General features: G+C 38.4%; 1 protein-coding gene across 4 annotated transcripts in view; it reads right to left on the bottom strand.

Moving 5' to 3' along the window:
- Positions 1-212: 212 nt before the first annotated feature.
- The window catches only part of CHN1 (chimerin 1), a 179,045-nt gene continuing 161,457 nt past the window's right edge, over positions 213-17,800 (bottom strand). For 2 of the 4 annotated variants that reach the window (XM_019653727.1, XM_019653729.1), the window contains 5 exons: positions 12,061-12,234; positions 11,222-11,299; positions 5,852-5,989; positions 2,723-2,828; positions 213-1,276 (listed from right to left, as the gene is read on the bottom strand). In XM_019653727.1, coding sequence (XP_019509272.1) covers positions 1,105-1,276; positions 2,723-2,828; positions 5,852-5,989; positions 11,222-11,299; positions 12,061-12,234 — 668 coding nt within the window. In that variant the 3' untranslated portion in view covers positions 213-1,104. The remainder of the gene's footprint in view (positions 1,277-2,722; positions 2,829-5,851; positions 5,990-11,221; positions 11,300-12,060; positions 12,235-17,800) is intronic. The other 2 variants (XM_019653728.1, XM_019653730.1) reach the window with 1 other exon arrangement.

Genomic DNA, 17,800 nt, shown 5'->3' with positions numbered 1-17,800 from the left:
ATATATATATATATATATATATATATATATATATATATATAGTCACAGGATGTAAAGTACAGCATAGGGAATATAGTGAATGGTATTGTATAATAGCTGTGTACAGTGTCAGATGGATAGTAGACTTGTTGGGGTTATCACTTTGTGAGGTGTGTAAATGTCTAATAAATTATGTTGTTTGTACACTGAGATTAATAATAAAAACAGAAAAATCAATGAATGGCTGTTTTAATTCTAGGCAGTTTAAAATTATTTCAGGAGCTCAACACACAACTTTTCAATAGTAAACAAAAGAGGTGAAGAGGGAGTGCTCAGTATTAAATAAGTGGACAAACACATTTTCCCAAATATTCTCAATCATGGGAAGAAAGTAAGCTATCGATAGTTTTGATTTCTAAAAGCCAAATTTAATAAATTAATAACTGCATGCCAGATAAAAACACAAAATTACAACTAAAACCCAATAATAATGTAACAGAAAATGCTCTGCATTGTACTTTTTAATTGGTATGGATAATTTACTAAAGTAACAAACCTGAACACATTTGCTTTTTCTGGCCAGAAAGTGCTCTGTTAGAGAAAAATGAAGAGAAACCAGAAATAAAGCATGTGAGAAAAGTAGGCATATGTTAGTTAGTCTATGGCAGTGAGCAGCCCGAAGTGCTGTTTTATCCATTTGTGTGCATGTTTATATAAGCATCAGAAACCAATGACATAGAACCCAAAAGCGAAGTCACAACAGGTTTACTCTGCGAAACATGCTGAATTACAACCACGGACTACCCAGGACGGAAAGCGGCGCAGGCTTGCTGTCTCCTTTGTATGGGGTTCCTTTTCCAAACAGGGGGCTAATCATGCAATAGCGTGTGTTTCTCTTAACATGATAAACACCCAGGATTACTAGAACTGGAAGAAAGCGTGTGTTCACTGTTTTACAAGGACAGCTGTGTGGTGCTACAAAAACAACAGAAAGTTCCTTCATTTTAATCTGGTTATATGCCCAAACTTCTAACCAAGAAATAATTCAGCTATAAGAGCTAATTAAATTACTATAAAACATTCCTTCATTTGTAAAACATCTCTTTTTTTCCTCAAACTAAAAATTTAAAATAAAATGTCTTCATTTTTGATAAGCAGCTCTACCACCAGTCTCTGATATCGTATATCATTCAATGCAGCCATTGCGTCTAGTTCTGGAGATCTCATAAGGGTTGGGCCAAAAACAATTCCAAGGTTTTCTGCGTTCATAAGATTCTCCTTTTCATGGAGGGTCACTCTGAAAAATACAAGTAAAGGAGTATGACTTTGTGTAGACCGCGGGGTTCTTCATTGTGCTTTGGCACTAAAACAAAAACAAGATTCACAATAAAGGCTTGTGGCCACTTATCAACTCTTCCTCTAGGCTATTTCTCTATACTTCTCATTAACTTCAAAGTACAGACTAATTATGTTAATAAATAATTTAATCTTCTGGTGATTACTCAACATCAAGCCTGAGTTAAAGTGCTGGATGTTGTGGGTTCAGTTCTATTAGTGGATTCTCTGGCCACAGCCTAGAGCTGCAGGGGTATGTTAGCAAATAGTAGAGAAGGAACGGGGTTGTCTTAATTATTCCATCAGCCTTCCCTCCCGCCCTCTCTCCCTCCTTCCCTCCACTTTGGCTCTCTTGTTTCCTGTAGATTATTTTTGCAAGTGACTAGGGAGAGTGTGGTAGTAACATTAACAGAAAATGGCTGAGGGTAAGCAACCTTGTCAGGGAGTGTAAGTGTTTATATTATTTTTACGGCTATAGCGAAAGCACAGAGCCTATAATTTGAGGGTTATTCCTTTGTTTTAGTGTGGAGTACTTAAGTGCATCCAAAGATGAAGCAAACTTGAATTTACAAGTGAAGTTGTAAGCAAATTAAACAAAAGTTTTAACTCATGGTGCTTTTAAAAAGGAAAAACATATAAATATTAAAAGTGCCATCAATTAAATATTCACTTTTGGGTAACTCATGCATAAAGGCATATAAGATAGAGGCCAAGTGCTGTTGTCTTTTTTCTTTCTCATTGGTTTTATATTTTGAAATCCTAAACCCACTAAAACTTGGTCATATAATTTTAAAAACTTGGCTTCATGTGGTAGAGATGGAGGGTGACTGAACAGGGAAATAAAGCTACATCACCATCAATCACTTTAAAACATTAAACCAGAAGTAACGAAATATTTTATTTTCCATTCCTCCCTTTATGCCTTACTTTACTCCATTATTTTTTTATAGCAGTTGTCAGTGTTGGCAACATTAATTCAATAATCTCAAATCCTATCATCAAGTCTAGTGCCTATTTTGGAGTAAGAAGGAAAAAAAACCAGGCCTTCTTGCAAGTTGTTTTGCTCTTGCTTTATGATGCTAATGTAGCGTGTTCACAGCTACAACCTTTTCCCTTTCAACAAAAACTACCGCATGTCCTTGGCAGGATATTAGTATTTCTAACATATTTGCCAACATATACCAAAATTGCACATACACTTCTGTCAGAATCAGGTGCATTCAGGGCTGCAGTGCACAGTATTTCTAGCATTCCGTCTGAGCGTGTGCAATCTCACACAAAAAAACAACATAGCTATGCATTATTTATTCATTCAATAATTCATTTGTCCTTTCTGTCACCTCCGGTTTCATTTTATTCTTAAAATTTGGATGCAGTACAGGCATAAGCTTCAAAGTCCATAACTTGCCTCTTGAGATGGGCCATGAGGAACCGGAGGGTTTCGCAGTGAGCCGGTGGCAGCAGTCTCAGCGCTTCATGGAGGCTTTCTAACTGCTCATCAGGGTCCATAGTTTCTAAAACAGAGAGTTGAAACATTAACATAGACAACGGGTACAAATGGTTCATTTAATTCTATTCTTGTGGCGATCTTTTAAAACTGGTAAGAAATGTTTTCTCACAGATCCTTGCCCACAGCTTTGGAAAGTATTTTTAAGGGTCAAGTCTTAGATTTTTCAGAGGCTTAGTTCCAATGTGGCAATACCATTTACTTGGATTTCTGGGGAGAGCAGCCAGTTTTTTTCACTTGAGTGTCTTGGAGTCTGGTAACTATGGAGATTGGCTATTAGATATATAGAATGTAACAATTAAAAATTCAGACACATATGTACACACCCATAAAAACTCATATATTCAAATGAGGTCATCTTAGAAGAACAAACAGACATATTTAAGGGATGCTGCATTATTCAAAATATTTTGAAAATCCCCTTTAAGTGATGGTATAGAATCTATGCCATCCCTTTGCCCCTTGTAACCCCTGCTAAAGTTTTATTGATTGATATTCATGCTTTTTTCTTTTTAAACCGAGAAATGTATTATCCAAATCTTACTTCATTTATTCATTAGATTTAGTTTTAAATTACTTTATGTTATATAAAAAAGTCAAATCTACCCTCTAAGAACAAACATATTCTGCTACTTAGGATATTCAGAAGCTACAATGCAGACTTTGAAGCAATTCTGAATGTTTTGAATGACAACAGAATCCCTGGAATAAATGTGAATCTTCCAAAGGTGTAAACTTTGAAGGAATCACCTTCATTGGGATGTTTTAGTTATGCTGTATTGGGGAAAAAAAAAACAAACCAAAAAAAACACAAAAAACCCCAGTACATTCCTTTAGGGTCACAGGTTGTATTTAATTCAGCAATCATTTCCATAATCGGAAACAAAAGGAATCTTTGGAATTCGGTGCTCCTTCCTAGCACATTTCTGCTTTTACACAAATGTCAGGAAGATGGGATGCCTTTAAATGCTCAATTTCAAGGCAACTGCAAAGGGACCCCAAACTGCTGAGTCTTAATCAGGGAAGCAGCCTTGAAAGGCTGGAAGGCCGCATTTGACCAGAAAGTAACACTCAAGACACAAAACCAAGAATCCTCGTCTTTCTAATTTAATAAAACACACCAACTCACTGGCGATGTACTGGAATCAGGTAAAAGCTGATATAAGATGAATGTGAAAAGTTTTTAGCATTGACAGAACAGTTTGGTTAAATTTCAGAATGTGAACAGTGACTGAAGCTTTATAATTCAAAGAAACTTGGCCATTTTACAATTTCTGCCCCAAGCTTCCCCAGGGTTCCTGGTTCATTTCTTAGTGACAAAAAATGTTATTATTTGCCATTTTGTCAGGAAAAATAATGCAGGGTCTTTGAACCTTGAGGTCTTTAAAGAGTGCCAATTCATAACAGCAATAGCATCTCAGCCACTGAAATTCAATCATTTAATTTCTAGAATTAAGAGAAGAAAATTCCATTCACTCTGGAAAACTATATAGGACTAATTAATTTGAACTACACTATTCTGAAAATTAAAAAAAAGAGTACTTTATTTAGTTTTCTTCTAACTCTCACAATTAATCCTTGTAGGGCGAATGGTGTGAAGTAAGGATAGTGTTGGTGGGGTGGAAACAAATAAAATTCCCTGTTCACGGAAAGCTTACTTTCTCTATTGGAGGGTGACTGACAATAAACAATGAATAGGTATCTTATAGTTTATATTAGAATGAGGCAAGTGCCAAGGAAAAAAACGCAGGATAAGAAACACTGGAAATACTGGGGAGATGCTATTATAAATGGGTGGTCAGGGTGGGCCTCAGTGAGAAAGAAGGTCTGAGCACAGACTTTGAGGGAGAGGGTGAATGAACCACATGGAGATCCGGGGGCAGCTGGTTCCAGGCAGAAGAACCGCCGTGCGAAGATCCCGAGGGAAGCGTACGCCTGTGATGTCTGAGGACAAGTGAGGAGCCGAATGTGGCTGCAGTGAGGTGAGCAAGGAGGAGAGTGGACGGGGTGACGTCCGAGAGGTAATGGGGTCCTCTTCATGTCAGGCGCTACAGGCTATTCTAGGGACTTGGCATTTACTGAGACACATGGCAAGGTCCTGAGCGAGGGAGGCTCGTACCATGAGCATTTGTAAAAATCAGGGTAATTCTCATGGCTGTTTCCACACGAGAGCTGAGATGACCTGCAACAAATCAGGACTCCAGGGAACTAACCACAAAAATTCTCAACAAAACCTCTGAAGGGGAAACTAAAAATCAGAACCAAAGAAAGTTTGTACTTCATGAAATTTCAAAGTCAAAAAGCAAACCAGTGTTACTAAGGAAGTGATGTTATTAAAGATCAAAACAACATGGTTTTTGAGAGAGAAAAGCATATGAAAGAAAAAGCCTATCTTTTCTAAAAAATGGTAATGCCAACCGTTAAAATCTGTTAAGAATTCCCTTCTTTAAAAAAAAAATAAGTATAAATTACAGGTATGATTTTTGCAGTATAAATAAAACTTGGCAAAGAGCCTTTGTTTTTCGCATTTTCATCTTAACTAGAACTTAAAAAATAACTTCTTGATCTAGGGACCTGTGACAGTTTACAAACTGTTAATGGTCTGTCACAGAGCAAGTATGGAAATTGAGAGTAAAAATTTTTTTATAGCAAAATGACAGTAATTTTTATGCTTGCTGAATCTAACAACAAAATAGTTGGTCTTGTTTTTTCAACTTAATTTTTCCAGTTATTCATTTGTATTTTATTTTATAAAAGTACTGGTCCATATCTAAGGTGCACTGGCATGAGCCTTACTTTGGAAAACAAGGGTTAGCATATTACAAAGAAGCTTCGGATGGTCGAAGTCATAAGCAACCTATGTTATAGAAGCGTTCAAAATTCTTGTGAGTATATTAACCATGGAGAGAGGTGAGAGAGAAATATTTCATAAAATGCATTCGAGACATTCAGCAGAAAAAAAAGAATAGAAGTGGTTCCCAAGAAGAGGTGGTTTGTCTGGTTATTTGGAACATGTGCCTTCATACTTACTGGCGGACTCTATAAACTTAGGGTAGGCGTCATATGTGATGAGGGGAATCGGCAAATCCCTGAAGTAGAGTTTCAGCGCACCAGTGATAATGTTGATATCTTCATACATGTTCACAGAAATATCTGCTTTCTCACCATCTTTGAAGGATGTTAAAAGAAACAAAAGTAAATATCGATTCACAGCACTGTGTTCTGTACATGGTTTTTAAAGATTAGTAATGCTTCAGTTCTTAACATCAAATTCATTATGCTAAATTTATGTGTGTGTGTGTGTGTGTGTGTGTGTGTGTGTGTGTGTGTGTGTGAGACCAATTCTCTGTAAAAAGCAAAATCTATGTTTTCAAAGTTTCTATTCTAAAGTTATTTTTCCATGTTTAATTATGGTGGGGAAAATCAGGAGAGGACTAAGGTCAGCAGAAATATTTTTAAATTTCATACTTGAGAATTCCTAAGGGAACAATGTGGGATTCCTTTTTAAAATAATAATAGAGAATGTGAAAAATAACAACGGAGGAACTTCCAACTTACAAAAGACCCCCAACACCTAAGGCCTTTGTTTTTTGTGCTTTTGTATCACCCCAGGCTGCAGCACATAACATTTGGACCTTGCCTGAGTCCTGGGGTTAAGGGAGGTAGTGAGAAGTAAGAAAGCAAAAACAAAACAAAACTTTTACAGAGTATTGAAATAACAAGAGGAGAAGAAATTATAACATGGAGGAATATTTTTGAGGTGCAGGGCTCTAAGACTCCTGAGCAAAGCTAACCTTCCCCATTCCCCTGAGCATTTAGTACTTGTCTTCATTAAAATACCTGCATTTTCATCTACTAAAGATTTTTTTCTTTTTTAAAGATTTTATTGGGGAATCGGGGGAGGGGAACAGTGTTGGGGAATCAGGGAAGGAGAACAGACAAGTTGCTGTCCTTTTGTTCTTCAGTCTAGTTGTGGAGAACGTCGCTTCACTGGCCCATGTCGGTATTATCATTGCGCTCTTCCCGGGTGAGGCAGTGGCTCACTGACCATTGGACGGCTGCTCACAGCAGCTCACGGAAGTTCACGCCGGCTGCCGGCCAGCCCCACTGCAGCCTACGCCGTCGCCGGCGACTCATGACAGCCCAGCTTCAGGTTGAGCTATTGTTCACCACCTTAGCTGTAGAGGGTGCAGTGTCACTGGCCCTCATGTGGGATCTGAACTGGGGCCCTGCTGCTCAGAGCTGGCGTCCCAAGCCAACTCCTAATCACACGCTACTTGGCCGGCCCCCAAGCCAACTCTTAACCAACGAGCCATTCAGCTGGCCCTCATCTACTAAAGATTTAATTAGTGTCTACTCTGAGCTAGATCTTAGGCTAGATTTCTTTTGTTTGTTTTGGCTTATGAAAGATTTCTATAGATTAAAAGGCAGCCTCTTCACCACACACCTATTAGAATGGCTACAATCCAGAGCACTGACAACACAAGAGGCTGGTAAGGACGTGGAACAACAGAAACTTGCACTCATTGCTGGTGAAAATGCAAAATAGTACAGCCCCTTTGGAGCATAGGCAGTTTCTTACAAAACTAAACATACCATATAATCCAGCAACCATGCCCCTAGATATTTACTCAAAGGAGCTGAAAACTCTCGTATGTCCATATAAAAACCTGACACAAATGTTTATAGCAGCTTTACTCATAATTGTCAAAAAACTGTAAGTAACCAAGATGAATAGAGAAACTGAGGTACATCCAGGCAAAGGAATATTATTCAGCTATAAAAAGAAATGAGCTATCAAGCCATGAAAAGTCACGGAACTTTAAATACACCTTGCTAAGTAAAAGAAGTCAGTCTGAAAAGACTGTATAATCTCTGTGATTCCAGCTACTGTATATAACATCTGGGAAAGGCCAAACTATAGTCAGTAAAAAGATCAGTGGTTTTCTGGGGCTCAGGGAGGAAGTGAAGGACGAATTGGTAGAGCACAAGGGATTTTCATGGTGGTCAAAGTTCTGTATGATACTGTAATGGTATATACATGACTGTACACATTTGTCAACACCCATAGAACTGTATGACATATAAAGTGAATCCTAATGTAAACTATTGACTTTGGTTAACAATAATGCATCAGTATTGGTTCATAAATTGTAACAAATGTACTATACTAATACAAGATGTCAATGGGGAAGCTCTGGGCAGGAGCATGGAGGGTTATGTGGGAAATCTACTTTCTGCTCAGTTTTTCTGTAAACCTAAAACTATTCTGGGCCGGCCGAGTGGCGCGTTGGTTAAGAGCTGCCTTGGGATGCCAGAGGGCCCCGGTTCAGATCCCACATACGAGGGCCAGTGACACTGCCCTCCACAGCTAAGATGCTGAACAACAGCTCAACCTGAAGCTGGGCTGCCGTGAGTCGCGACGGCGTAGGCTGCAGCCCCTGTGGCAGTGGGTTGCCATGGGCTACCGTGTGTAGCCAGCAGCCAGCGTGAGCGGCCAGCAGCCGCAGTGAGCGGCCGTCCAGAAGCTGGCGACTGATCTGCCTCACCCGGGAAGAGCACAATGATGGTGCCAACTTGGGCCAGTGAAGCAACATTCTCCACAACTAGACTGAAGAACAAAAGGACAGCAATTTGTCTGTTCCCCTTCCCCCAATTCCGCAGCACTGTTCCCATCCCCCAATTCCCCAATAAAAAAATCTTTAAAAAAATAAATAAATAAAACGAATTATTCTAAAGGCTTTTTTTTTTTTAAAGTAGCCTCTTTTAAAATACAAATACCTTGGCCTATCAGACACATTCAAGTACGAATTAGATCATCAGTGCCCATCTTTCACACTTGGGCTGAAATCATACGCAGTGGCAGGCCAAATTGGGATAGAATGCTTTCTGGAAGGACAAGGCAATGCAGACTGCTTCACTGGGGGAACCTCAGGGGAGTAGGGAGGTGCTGGGCCTCTAAGCACCCAGAGAAGGGGTTAGCAAAGCACAAAGACAATTACCACCTCTACCGAAACTTTTACTCAGAAAAAAAAGGAGAACAAGTTTCCTGTTCCTTGGCCCATGGCTCCTGTTTCCAATATCTATTAGTTATTTTTCAAAGGGAATCCAGATTTCAAATGTCCTGTCTCATTACAGGCTACAGTACAATCTTTGGCTTTGAAAGTCAAGTCACATTTCTTCAGTTCAGCTACACGATGGGTTAAACAGAACTGGGAAGTTGGTCTGAGAATCTCCCAGCATTACAATTCTGTGGTGAAACACTGCGTTCCTTCTCCCTCGGCCTGCTTGTCCTCTCACTTGCGCCTCTCAGGGCCCCGACAACGTCAGCCTCAGGCCCTGGTGCAGGCTCTTCTGTCGCCAGTGCCTTCACATATCCTGTTTCTTTGCTACTCAACCAACATAGACCCAGCTCCTATTCATCCTGTAGCTTTAACATACACGCATAGTTTTCTTTGGGAAAACCTCTTTTGATCTCCAGCACCACTGCCCACCCTAACTGACTAGTTAAATTCCCGTTATTCTCCTTTATGGCATTTATTAAAATAAAATCGATAACCATCATGTGACTATTTAAGGTGATTCCTCCATGAGTGCAAGGACCAAGCGCACATGGTTAGCTGCTGTATCTAAAGTGAAGGACGTGGTGCCTGGCACGCACTAGCTGTTATATAGATATCTTTGAGTTAATCAATGGAAAATAGACTTTAAAAAGCGAGGGGCCTGGACATTAAGCAAGAGGCATTAACACTCTGGGGCTCACTATGTGTACTATTATTAAACTGGCTCCTTTAACCTTGCTGTTGATAAGAATCTATATATTCTCTTCTAGCTATTAAAATATATGTTATAATATAAACACATATAATATAAACATAAAATATATGTGTTATAATTAGTGAGTGCTCCATTCAGTGCCTATCTCCTACGTGAGGGGAGATTTCCCAAATCCTGCCTTTTTACTTGGGACACTTGAATTGAATGAGTTCATTCCAGCATTCCATGGATCCTGTATTTTTTCTTGGATCTCTTTTTTTGAGGGTTATCAAACCTATATGTGACCATCCTTGAGTACTTCAAATTTATTCTGATCCATTCATTTGATCCCCTGTTCCTTTCAACACGCATAGATTTGGGGCAGCAGTTTTGTACAGAATTGCTTTAAATGAGCTGAGCCACTGGCTTCTTTTGCACCCGTTCTAGTTCTTTGCCTCGTTCCCACGATCCCGCAGATGAATGCTGGTAAACACAGCCGTGGGAGTGGGCAGGAGTGGGGGGGTGGTATCAAACTCTGGCCCCAAGGGTGTGGCTATATGGAGCCAAGGTGAGCTCTTCATGAATTTTCAAACCTTTTATTGGTGTTTTCAGGGCACGAAAAGATTGTCTTGTATTTTTCATGAGAGGAGGGCTGCCATTTATTTGCTTTCTGGGCCCCATGGACACACTCAGTTTTTTGTCAGTGTGATTTATTTTCGAGAATAAGAAATGTCTCTTGACCTTCAATTTGAAATTGATTTGGGACTGTTCTTGACGCTTATTTGAACTTAACGTACCATTACTTCACTTCATCTTCTTTGACTTTTATCAAATGTTTGGGCTGGCCTAGATTTCCTCATATCAGGCTGGTGACAATATTTAATTTATTTTTGTCTCCTGCCTCTGTTGGCTGTAAGAGGTTTGTGATGGGAGAGGAGTGTAATGGAACTAGAAATACACACTTGGAAAGGAAAGAGGCTCTTTAAGATATCACCAGTCTCACTCTGTTTCAGTTCTATATTTAAGGTTATAGGTCTGTGGTACCACCTTATTCTAGTGCTTAAAGACAAACTGGAGAACCATGGGAACAGATCTGAAGTTAAATGTTTGTTAAAAGAAAATAAGCCCCACTGAGCTCTTCTGTGGCTGCCTCTCCTCGCACAGTGGGACGGGTCCTAGGCCTTAAGGTCCTCAGTTCCTCTCAGCTTCTTGTCCCTGACACGTGAGCCAGAACTTGGGTCTCCACTCAGTTAAAGATGGTGACGAGGATGCATGGACAACAGAGTTAGATGGGCCCAACTGAAACCCGGGAAATCGGAGATCTGTAATGACTTAGATACCTCCACCCCCATTTTCTCCATGCTTTTTTGGTAAATTTAATTGTGCTGTATATATTTTGGTAAACATGGACCTTGGATATTCAAATATTGGTGACATAGTTAAGTTTTATGCTTCTTTCTCACCCTGAAATTTAACAGGTTAATACTTATAATCAATAAAAAATAAATCCTAAGCTAAGTCTTTTATCTGGTATAATAATCATCAGTGAGTTAGGAAAACAATGCAAGGAATAACATAAGACAGTGTGCCTTTTTGGCAAAGTGCATTATTGTCCTAAGTTAATGAACACGCTGAAGAACATACCTCTGTCAAAAGCCATCTTGACATCTTCAATTAGGTCACTAAATCCTGATACTCGGTATAGTCCTTCAGAATTAAGACCTGCAAAAATAAAGGACTGGAGCCAATAAGTTTCTTTAAAATTATGCCTTTTCTTTAAATTTTAATTTCTTGCCATGCTTCAGACTGGGGAGGTAATGTGTCAAAAAGAATTAGAAAATGTACATGTTTAGAAACTCCTTCATGCTTTTCTCCTAAAATGAAACCATTTCACACGCAGTTCTTTAACTGTGACCTGCTGTCACGTGGATATTTGTAACTTGGCTCATCATTTTGCCTAATTAGATCAAACTGGTTAAGTCTTAAGGGAAATAATTCATCACCCCAATTACACAATAAATTCTTTTACATAACAGAAGACTAAGATAAACTATGTTAATAGGCCTGTAACAGGTTTCCCCCGGGAGAAAGAATAATTAGGGTGCAGCTCTGGTTCTGGGCCGAGGCTAGTTTTATAGAGCATTTACACCTGTGCTTCTCAGACCCGAGAAAAATATAAAAACTGAAAAAGGAACAGGTGTCTGCCCATCAACTTTTACGGACTGGAAGCATCATCCATAAATATATTTTTAAGCATATTTTCTACAACTTTTCAAATGTACCAAAATGTACCCTGAAATCCAGCTGATTAATTATTTGTTAAGTTAACTCATTTCAGACTTTCAGATCACTGGGTATCTGAAATCATTCCCCCTAAGCTTCCAGAAGATAGCCGGGTTGTGCAATGAAGCGCCCAGAGCGGCATTAGGACTCGCATTCACGGCGAGTTCCAACTGCTCTGAAGCGCCCGGGAAACGCCTCACCTCTAGACTCAATCTCCCTGACGCACATGTCCACCACCATCGGCCGCTTAGTGATATGGGCTTTCACGAGTGTTGTAAGGTCACAGCTGTACACCTTCTTGACATGTTTCAAGTCTGGCTTACAGTCATTTGGGACCATCTTGGAACATTGCTTATGAACATTCAAACCACAATCTAAAAAAAAAAAAAAAGAGGAAAAATTCATTATTGTTTTCAGAGTTTTGAGCATTCTGGGCTGTTTATTTTAGCAAAAGACACTCCAGCTCGAATTACGCTGAAAAGGGGACTAGCTTCCAGCAGTCCTTGCGGAGTTGGAAAACATATTCCCATCTTTTCTCTTGGAAAATTTTGGGTTTCAGTCAGAATACCAAACTTCTAGCTCATACTTCATCATTTACTTGCTATTATGACCCTCAGGAAAACATCAACCCAAACCAAACCAAACCAAACCAAATTAATGTGTTTAATTAAATGTCTACAAAATGCAACATTATGCCAATTAGCCAACTAAAATTTTATCCACTTATTTCAAGTTACATACAAACTATATTTAATGTGGGATATAATTGCATTTTAATACATTTGATATGAGGTGGAATTGAGTCTCCAAAAATAATATCCTGGAGACCTCTTAAAATAGTGTGCTCATATTTATATCTATTCATAACCCTTTCTATATAATATATAATTTTATATATTCTAGTAGCTAGTAGCTAAAAATAGCTATAGTTATTATTTGTTACTACTATTATCACCAGCTTACTACTGCCAAGTACATTCCAAGTGCTTTACATTTATTATTTCATTTAAGCTCACAAAACTATGAAACAAGTACTAATACTGTTGTCATTTTATAAACCTGGCAAAACCAAGCACATGGGTAGTAAGTAATTTAGCCAAGGTCATGCATTTAGTCCATAGGGAGCTGAGATTCAAGCCTATGGATGATTCCAGAGCCCACGATTTTAACACCTATACCATATTGCCTCTACTGAAATTATTCCTTTGCTTTGTAATTTTACTGGGTTATAGCTTCTGAGATGCTACAACCCAAACATTTTCTAGTTTAAAATATTTTGAGAAATTTTATTTTCAACAAAACACAATGGAATTTTAGAAGGTATAGAGAGAAATACAAATAATTTATTAGACTAAAGAGTGATAAACCACAGCTGAATAATTTAACTAAAATAAATGTTATATTTATAAAGTTTTTAAGTTCCTGAAAAGTTGATGCTGACCTCCTGTATATCTGATCCAAATGGGGTTTGTGCCATTTATGTCCAGGTCTTAATGAAACCAATTTGAAAATCACACAATGATAAGACAATTGTTTGTTGTCCTTGGGCAAGCTTCATTTTTGCTTGCTGTTTTGACAGAAAGGGGAGCATAACATTTACTCACGGAATTGTTATGAGCATTAATGAGCCAATGCATTCAAGGTGCTTTGCCTATTATAAAATGTTAGACAAATTATCATCATCATTATGACTTTCAGTAAAGCTGCAATCTAACTATATAGAGGAGTAACAATTAACAGAGACAAAGAAAATTAGCCAAAACTTAAACATGGAGTTGTTTTTTCATAAATATGTAGACACTGCCAACTTGAAATAAGAACTTTAGGCCTGTGGTGACTAACGGAGGAAAATTCACATGTACTGAGCACCTCCCAAGTGCAAAGACAGGCTAGGTGTAGCGAAGAGCTGTCTTTGAGTGAGCGCGCGCACGCGAGTGTGTGTGTACAGCACTGGAGATGGCATGGCCAGTGGTAATAGTGGCTAAACACTAACATCACTCAAGAACAGTAGCTTCTTCTTTGAATACATAAAGGCATCCAGAGCAAAGCACTCAATCTAAATTATCAGAAGAAATGACCCAACACCATTCTGTATAGTGATGTCCAAATGACTACATAACCCAAACCCCAAATTCCTCTTTATACCTATATTAGATATAGATCTCTGATTCAATAAGACAAATCGATGGCAAAATGTCTGTCCACTTAAGACCTTGCTTCCCCAGTATGTTTTAATGTATTGTGTAACTTTTGTAACTTAAAGTTAGATCTAGTTTCTGTTAGCTGTGCAATTTTGAGTAGTTAGCTTTTTTGTGCCTTAGTTATGTAAAATGGGAATAATACAGTATTTATTATTATTACATCTATTATTAGGTTCTGTTATTATTACGTTCATGTGAGGCTTTAATATATGTAGAGTAGTTACATGTAGTAAATTATAAGTGTTGACCATTACTATGTTGTTATTTATAAGAATGAAACAACATGTTGAGAGGCCTTTCTTGTATAATGTCCTAGGGTTCGTTATACAGCAATGTCATGATCACCATAAAGTCAGAAGCTAAGTTGAACTCTAGGCCAATTCTATGTTTCAGATGTGAATGCCAGGTTCCAAAAAGGACTTGGATGACTGGGTTATAGATGCTTCGCATCGAAACTGTTCTTAATACTTTTCATTTACATAAAAGTATCTCCAAGTAAGTACATAATTTTTCTCTAGCTGCTTTTACCAAATTTGGGGAGTTCTCAGCTACTAATTTTTCAAATATTTTTTTTTTTAGCCTCTAACTCTTTATACTCTTCTTGGGACTCCAACAACACAAAGTTAAATCTTTTGTTATTGTCCCACAGGTCTCTGTGGCTCAGTTCACTTTTTAAAATCTATTTTCGCTCTTGTTTGAACTGGACATCTCCGTTCTGCTATTGATCCTATCCAGTGAGTTTATTTGTTAAGAAGTTTTTAGTTCTAAAATTTCCATTTAGTTCTTTTTTATATCTTTATTTCTTTTTTGATATTTCCTATTTTTGTTTCCAGAGTGTTTATAATTGCTTGTTGGAGCATTTTTATGGTAACTGTTTTCCTTGTCTGATAATTTCAACATCTATGTCTTCTCAATATTGGTGCCTGTTGATTGTCTTCTGTCATCTGAGTTGAGATTTTCTTGGTATGAAGTGTAACCCTGAACTGTATTCTGGATATTTTGAGTGTTATAAAGACTGTGGTTCCTATTGAAATCTTCAATTTTAGCAGTAAACTGTTGAGATTTAGAATGAACGTCTTGGCTCACTTTCGTGGGCTATGGTTCAAATGTCATCCTAGTTTACAAAGCCTTTGTAATGTTTCTGCAGTGCTGTTTTGCCGACCCCACTTGTATGTTACCCAAATGCAGGACTCTACCCCACATTCTGGGGAGGAGAAGGCCACCTCCTAGTCACTTCAGGGTGGGGATGGAAGTCGGGATTTGCCCACAAACCTGGTTGAGGATGAGTGCTGTGCTGCATGGAACTGCAGGGTGGGCACAGAAGACATGGGTTTTGATTATGGCCTTAGCTGTCTCATTAACGTAGGCTAGGGATGAAGACAGGGCTCTGCCCAAGACTTGGGCTGAGAGGGTCCTGCCTCCCTATAGAGGTGGGTGGGTATGAACGCCAGGGTCCCACAGGCTCTGCCAAGGAGGACTACCACCTTCTTCCTGCAAGATGGTGATGGAGGATAGGGCTCCACTTATAGACTCAAGGGAGAGGAGTGTACCCTTGTTATTGCATGACGGGGGGTGCGGGGGGGGGAACAGGGTTCTACCCGCCTACTGCTGCTAAAGCATTCCCTGGGGAGGGACAGCAATGTGGCTTTTTCATGGTGTTCATCTTGAGACTGGAAGGTGTGGCTAAAAGATTTCTGTTTGACTGGCTACCCTTTTCCTAGGGCTTTGGCTAGGAAGAGCAGGCTTTTCTTGTGATTATTTTTGGTCTGTGCCTGTTGACATTTATGGGTTGTGGGGTTCTCTAGTGCCCACATAATTCTTCTCTAGTGCACCAATAATTTGTGACTTCGTGAAAACTGGACAAAGTGATGACCGAGCTCAGATTTTGGTATTTAAGGAAGAGAAAAATGTTTTCTAAACTGATACTCTTTCTCCTATTTGGATGAAATTAAACTATGGGGCAATATATTGTGCTCAATTTTAGAAATAAATGTGAAGGCCAAATTTTTGGCAGGATTGGATAAGAAGTCCTTCAGCAGACCAAAGGATAGGGCAAAGTCATTAAAGCATCTTTATACCCCTGGGTTCACAGTGCAATATACCAGCTCTGGGCTTGCTCTGAAAATTGCTGCTTCAAGGACTAACCGTATATCAATACTTCAGTTTGCCATTAAGACTTTATTTGGTTTTCATACTTATTTATTAAAGTCATATAACTCCTATATAGTTCCATTTCTCCCAGGCGTTGAAGAGCTACACTATAAATGGAAAAAAAAATCCATAAAAGATCATTTCATTTGTTGCATCTCGTGGTTTGGTAGGTTATTTTTATGCTACGATTGAACCACATTTCCCCCTCTCAATTATCCAAGTTAGTAAGCATAGAATAAACATATAAAAGGGGGAATAAAAAATTCAAACCACATTTTATTCTCTTCTTTATTAATAAAATATTTCTATTACTTAGATTACTAACTAGGCTACTCTCAGATTTTGTGGGGCTTGATCTCTCTAAAAACATGTATGCTTTATATCTAGAAAGCACAGAAACCTACTTTTTGAAATAAATAGCTGATATTATTTATATTCTACTGATAGAATTAAGGGGTAATATTAACGTGTTCTGAAAATAAATGTAAGTCATTCTTTTCTATGAGTGTTCATATTTGAAAAAATTGCAAATGAAAGTTCTATTTTTAAACTATTTCTTAGTAGTCTCCCCCACAATCCAGGAAAAGTGGGAGTAGCTCATATCTAATATGCATCAGAAATCATTAATTACATAAGCAAAACTAGGACAAATACCTTATTCTTTGAGATATTTATGAAAATATTACTTTTAATTAAAAGGGGATACATGAAAGTTTTAAGCAAGTCTAACCAATTTCTTTCTCACTGGTTTATAAGGACAAACATAACTTTTAAGGTACAGTCAATCAGAGCAGTAATTAAAATAAAAGACATTACTTCCACTTTTTTCCTTCATCCTAAAAGTTAAATGCTTATATATTTGAAGCAATAAATACGTTTTATTATTTGGAAAAAAAGCTGCCATTTCCTTTTGGGAGTCGGCAGCAATGATAATGATACTCTGGAAAAACGAAGTCACTTTAATCAATAATCACTACTAAGTTGATATGTCTGATTTACAACAATTATTATCCAGGTTAATGTCTTAGAATATTCTGGGAAGGCTAAAATGAAAGCGATTCAGGAATGCTGGTGGAATAATGGTCTTTTTGGTGGGAGGGATGTTTGGCTATCTCAGTGATTAAATATTAATAATAATAGATTAACATGTAAGCTTACATTTCATAAAGAAAAGGAAATTGATTTGGAAAGCTATTTTACCTGAGCAGATAATCCTTTGAACTTTACTTTGAAAGGCTACCTATTCCGCTCCCAAATATTTTAGTAGGAGTACCCACTCCCAAAGTGCAGTTTGATAACCCCCTGAAACATCACTGTGCTCACTTTCAAGGAGGCTAGAGGAAAGGAGACGTTGGTAGAGGAGACAGCTAATGCCTATATGGAAGCTTGTGTTGCGGGGTTTTAAAAGATCATGTCTGTAATGACTGGTAGTCTCATGATTATCCCTGCTGCTCCCTCAGTTGTCCTTGTTGGCTGTGGGCTGTGGGGTACTTAGCAACAAGCCTAGAGCTTTCAGTCCTAGAGGGACAGCTTGCCTGCTATTAGCTGGACGCAGTCTCATTCCTACAGCAACTGTGCCAATATGGTG

Source organism: Hipposideros armiger, unplaced genomic scaffold (genome assembly GCF_001890085.2).
Source record: "Hipposideros armiger isolate ML-2016 unplaced genomic scaffold, ASM189008v1 scaffold_205, whole genome shotgun sequence".
NCBI lineage: Eukaryota > Metazoa > Chordata > Mammalia > Chiroptera > Hipposideridae > Hipposideros > Hipposideros armiger.
Note: the sequence above shows the minus strand (reverse complement) of the source record. Positions and strands in the feature narration are given on the sequence as shown.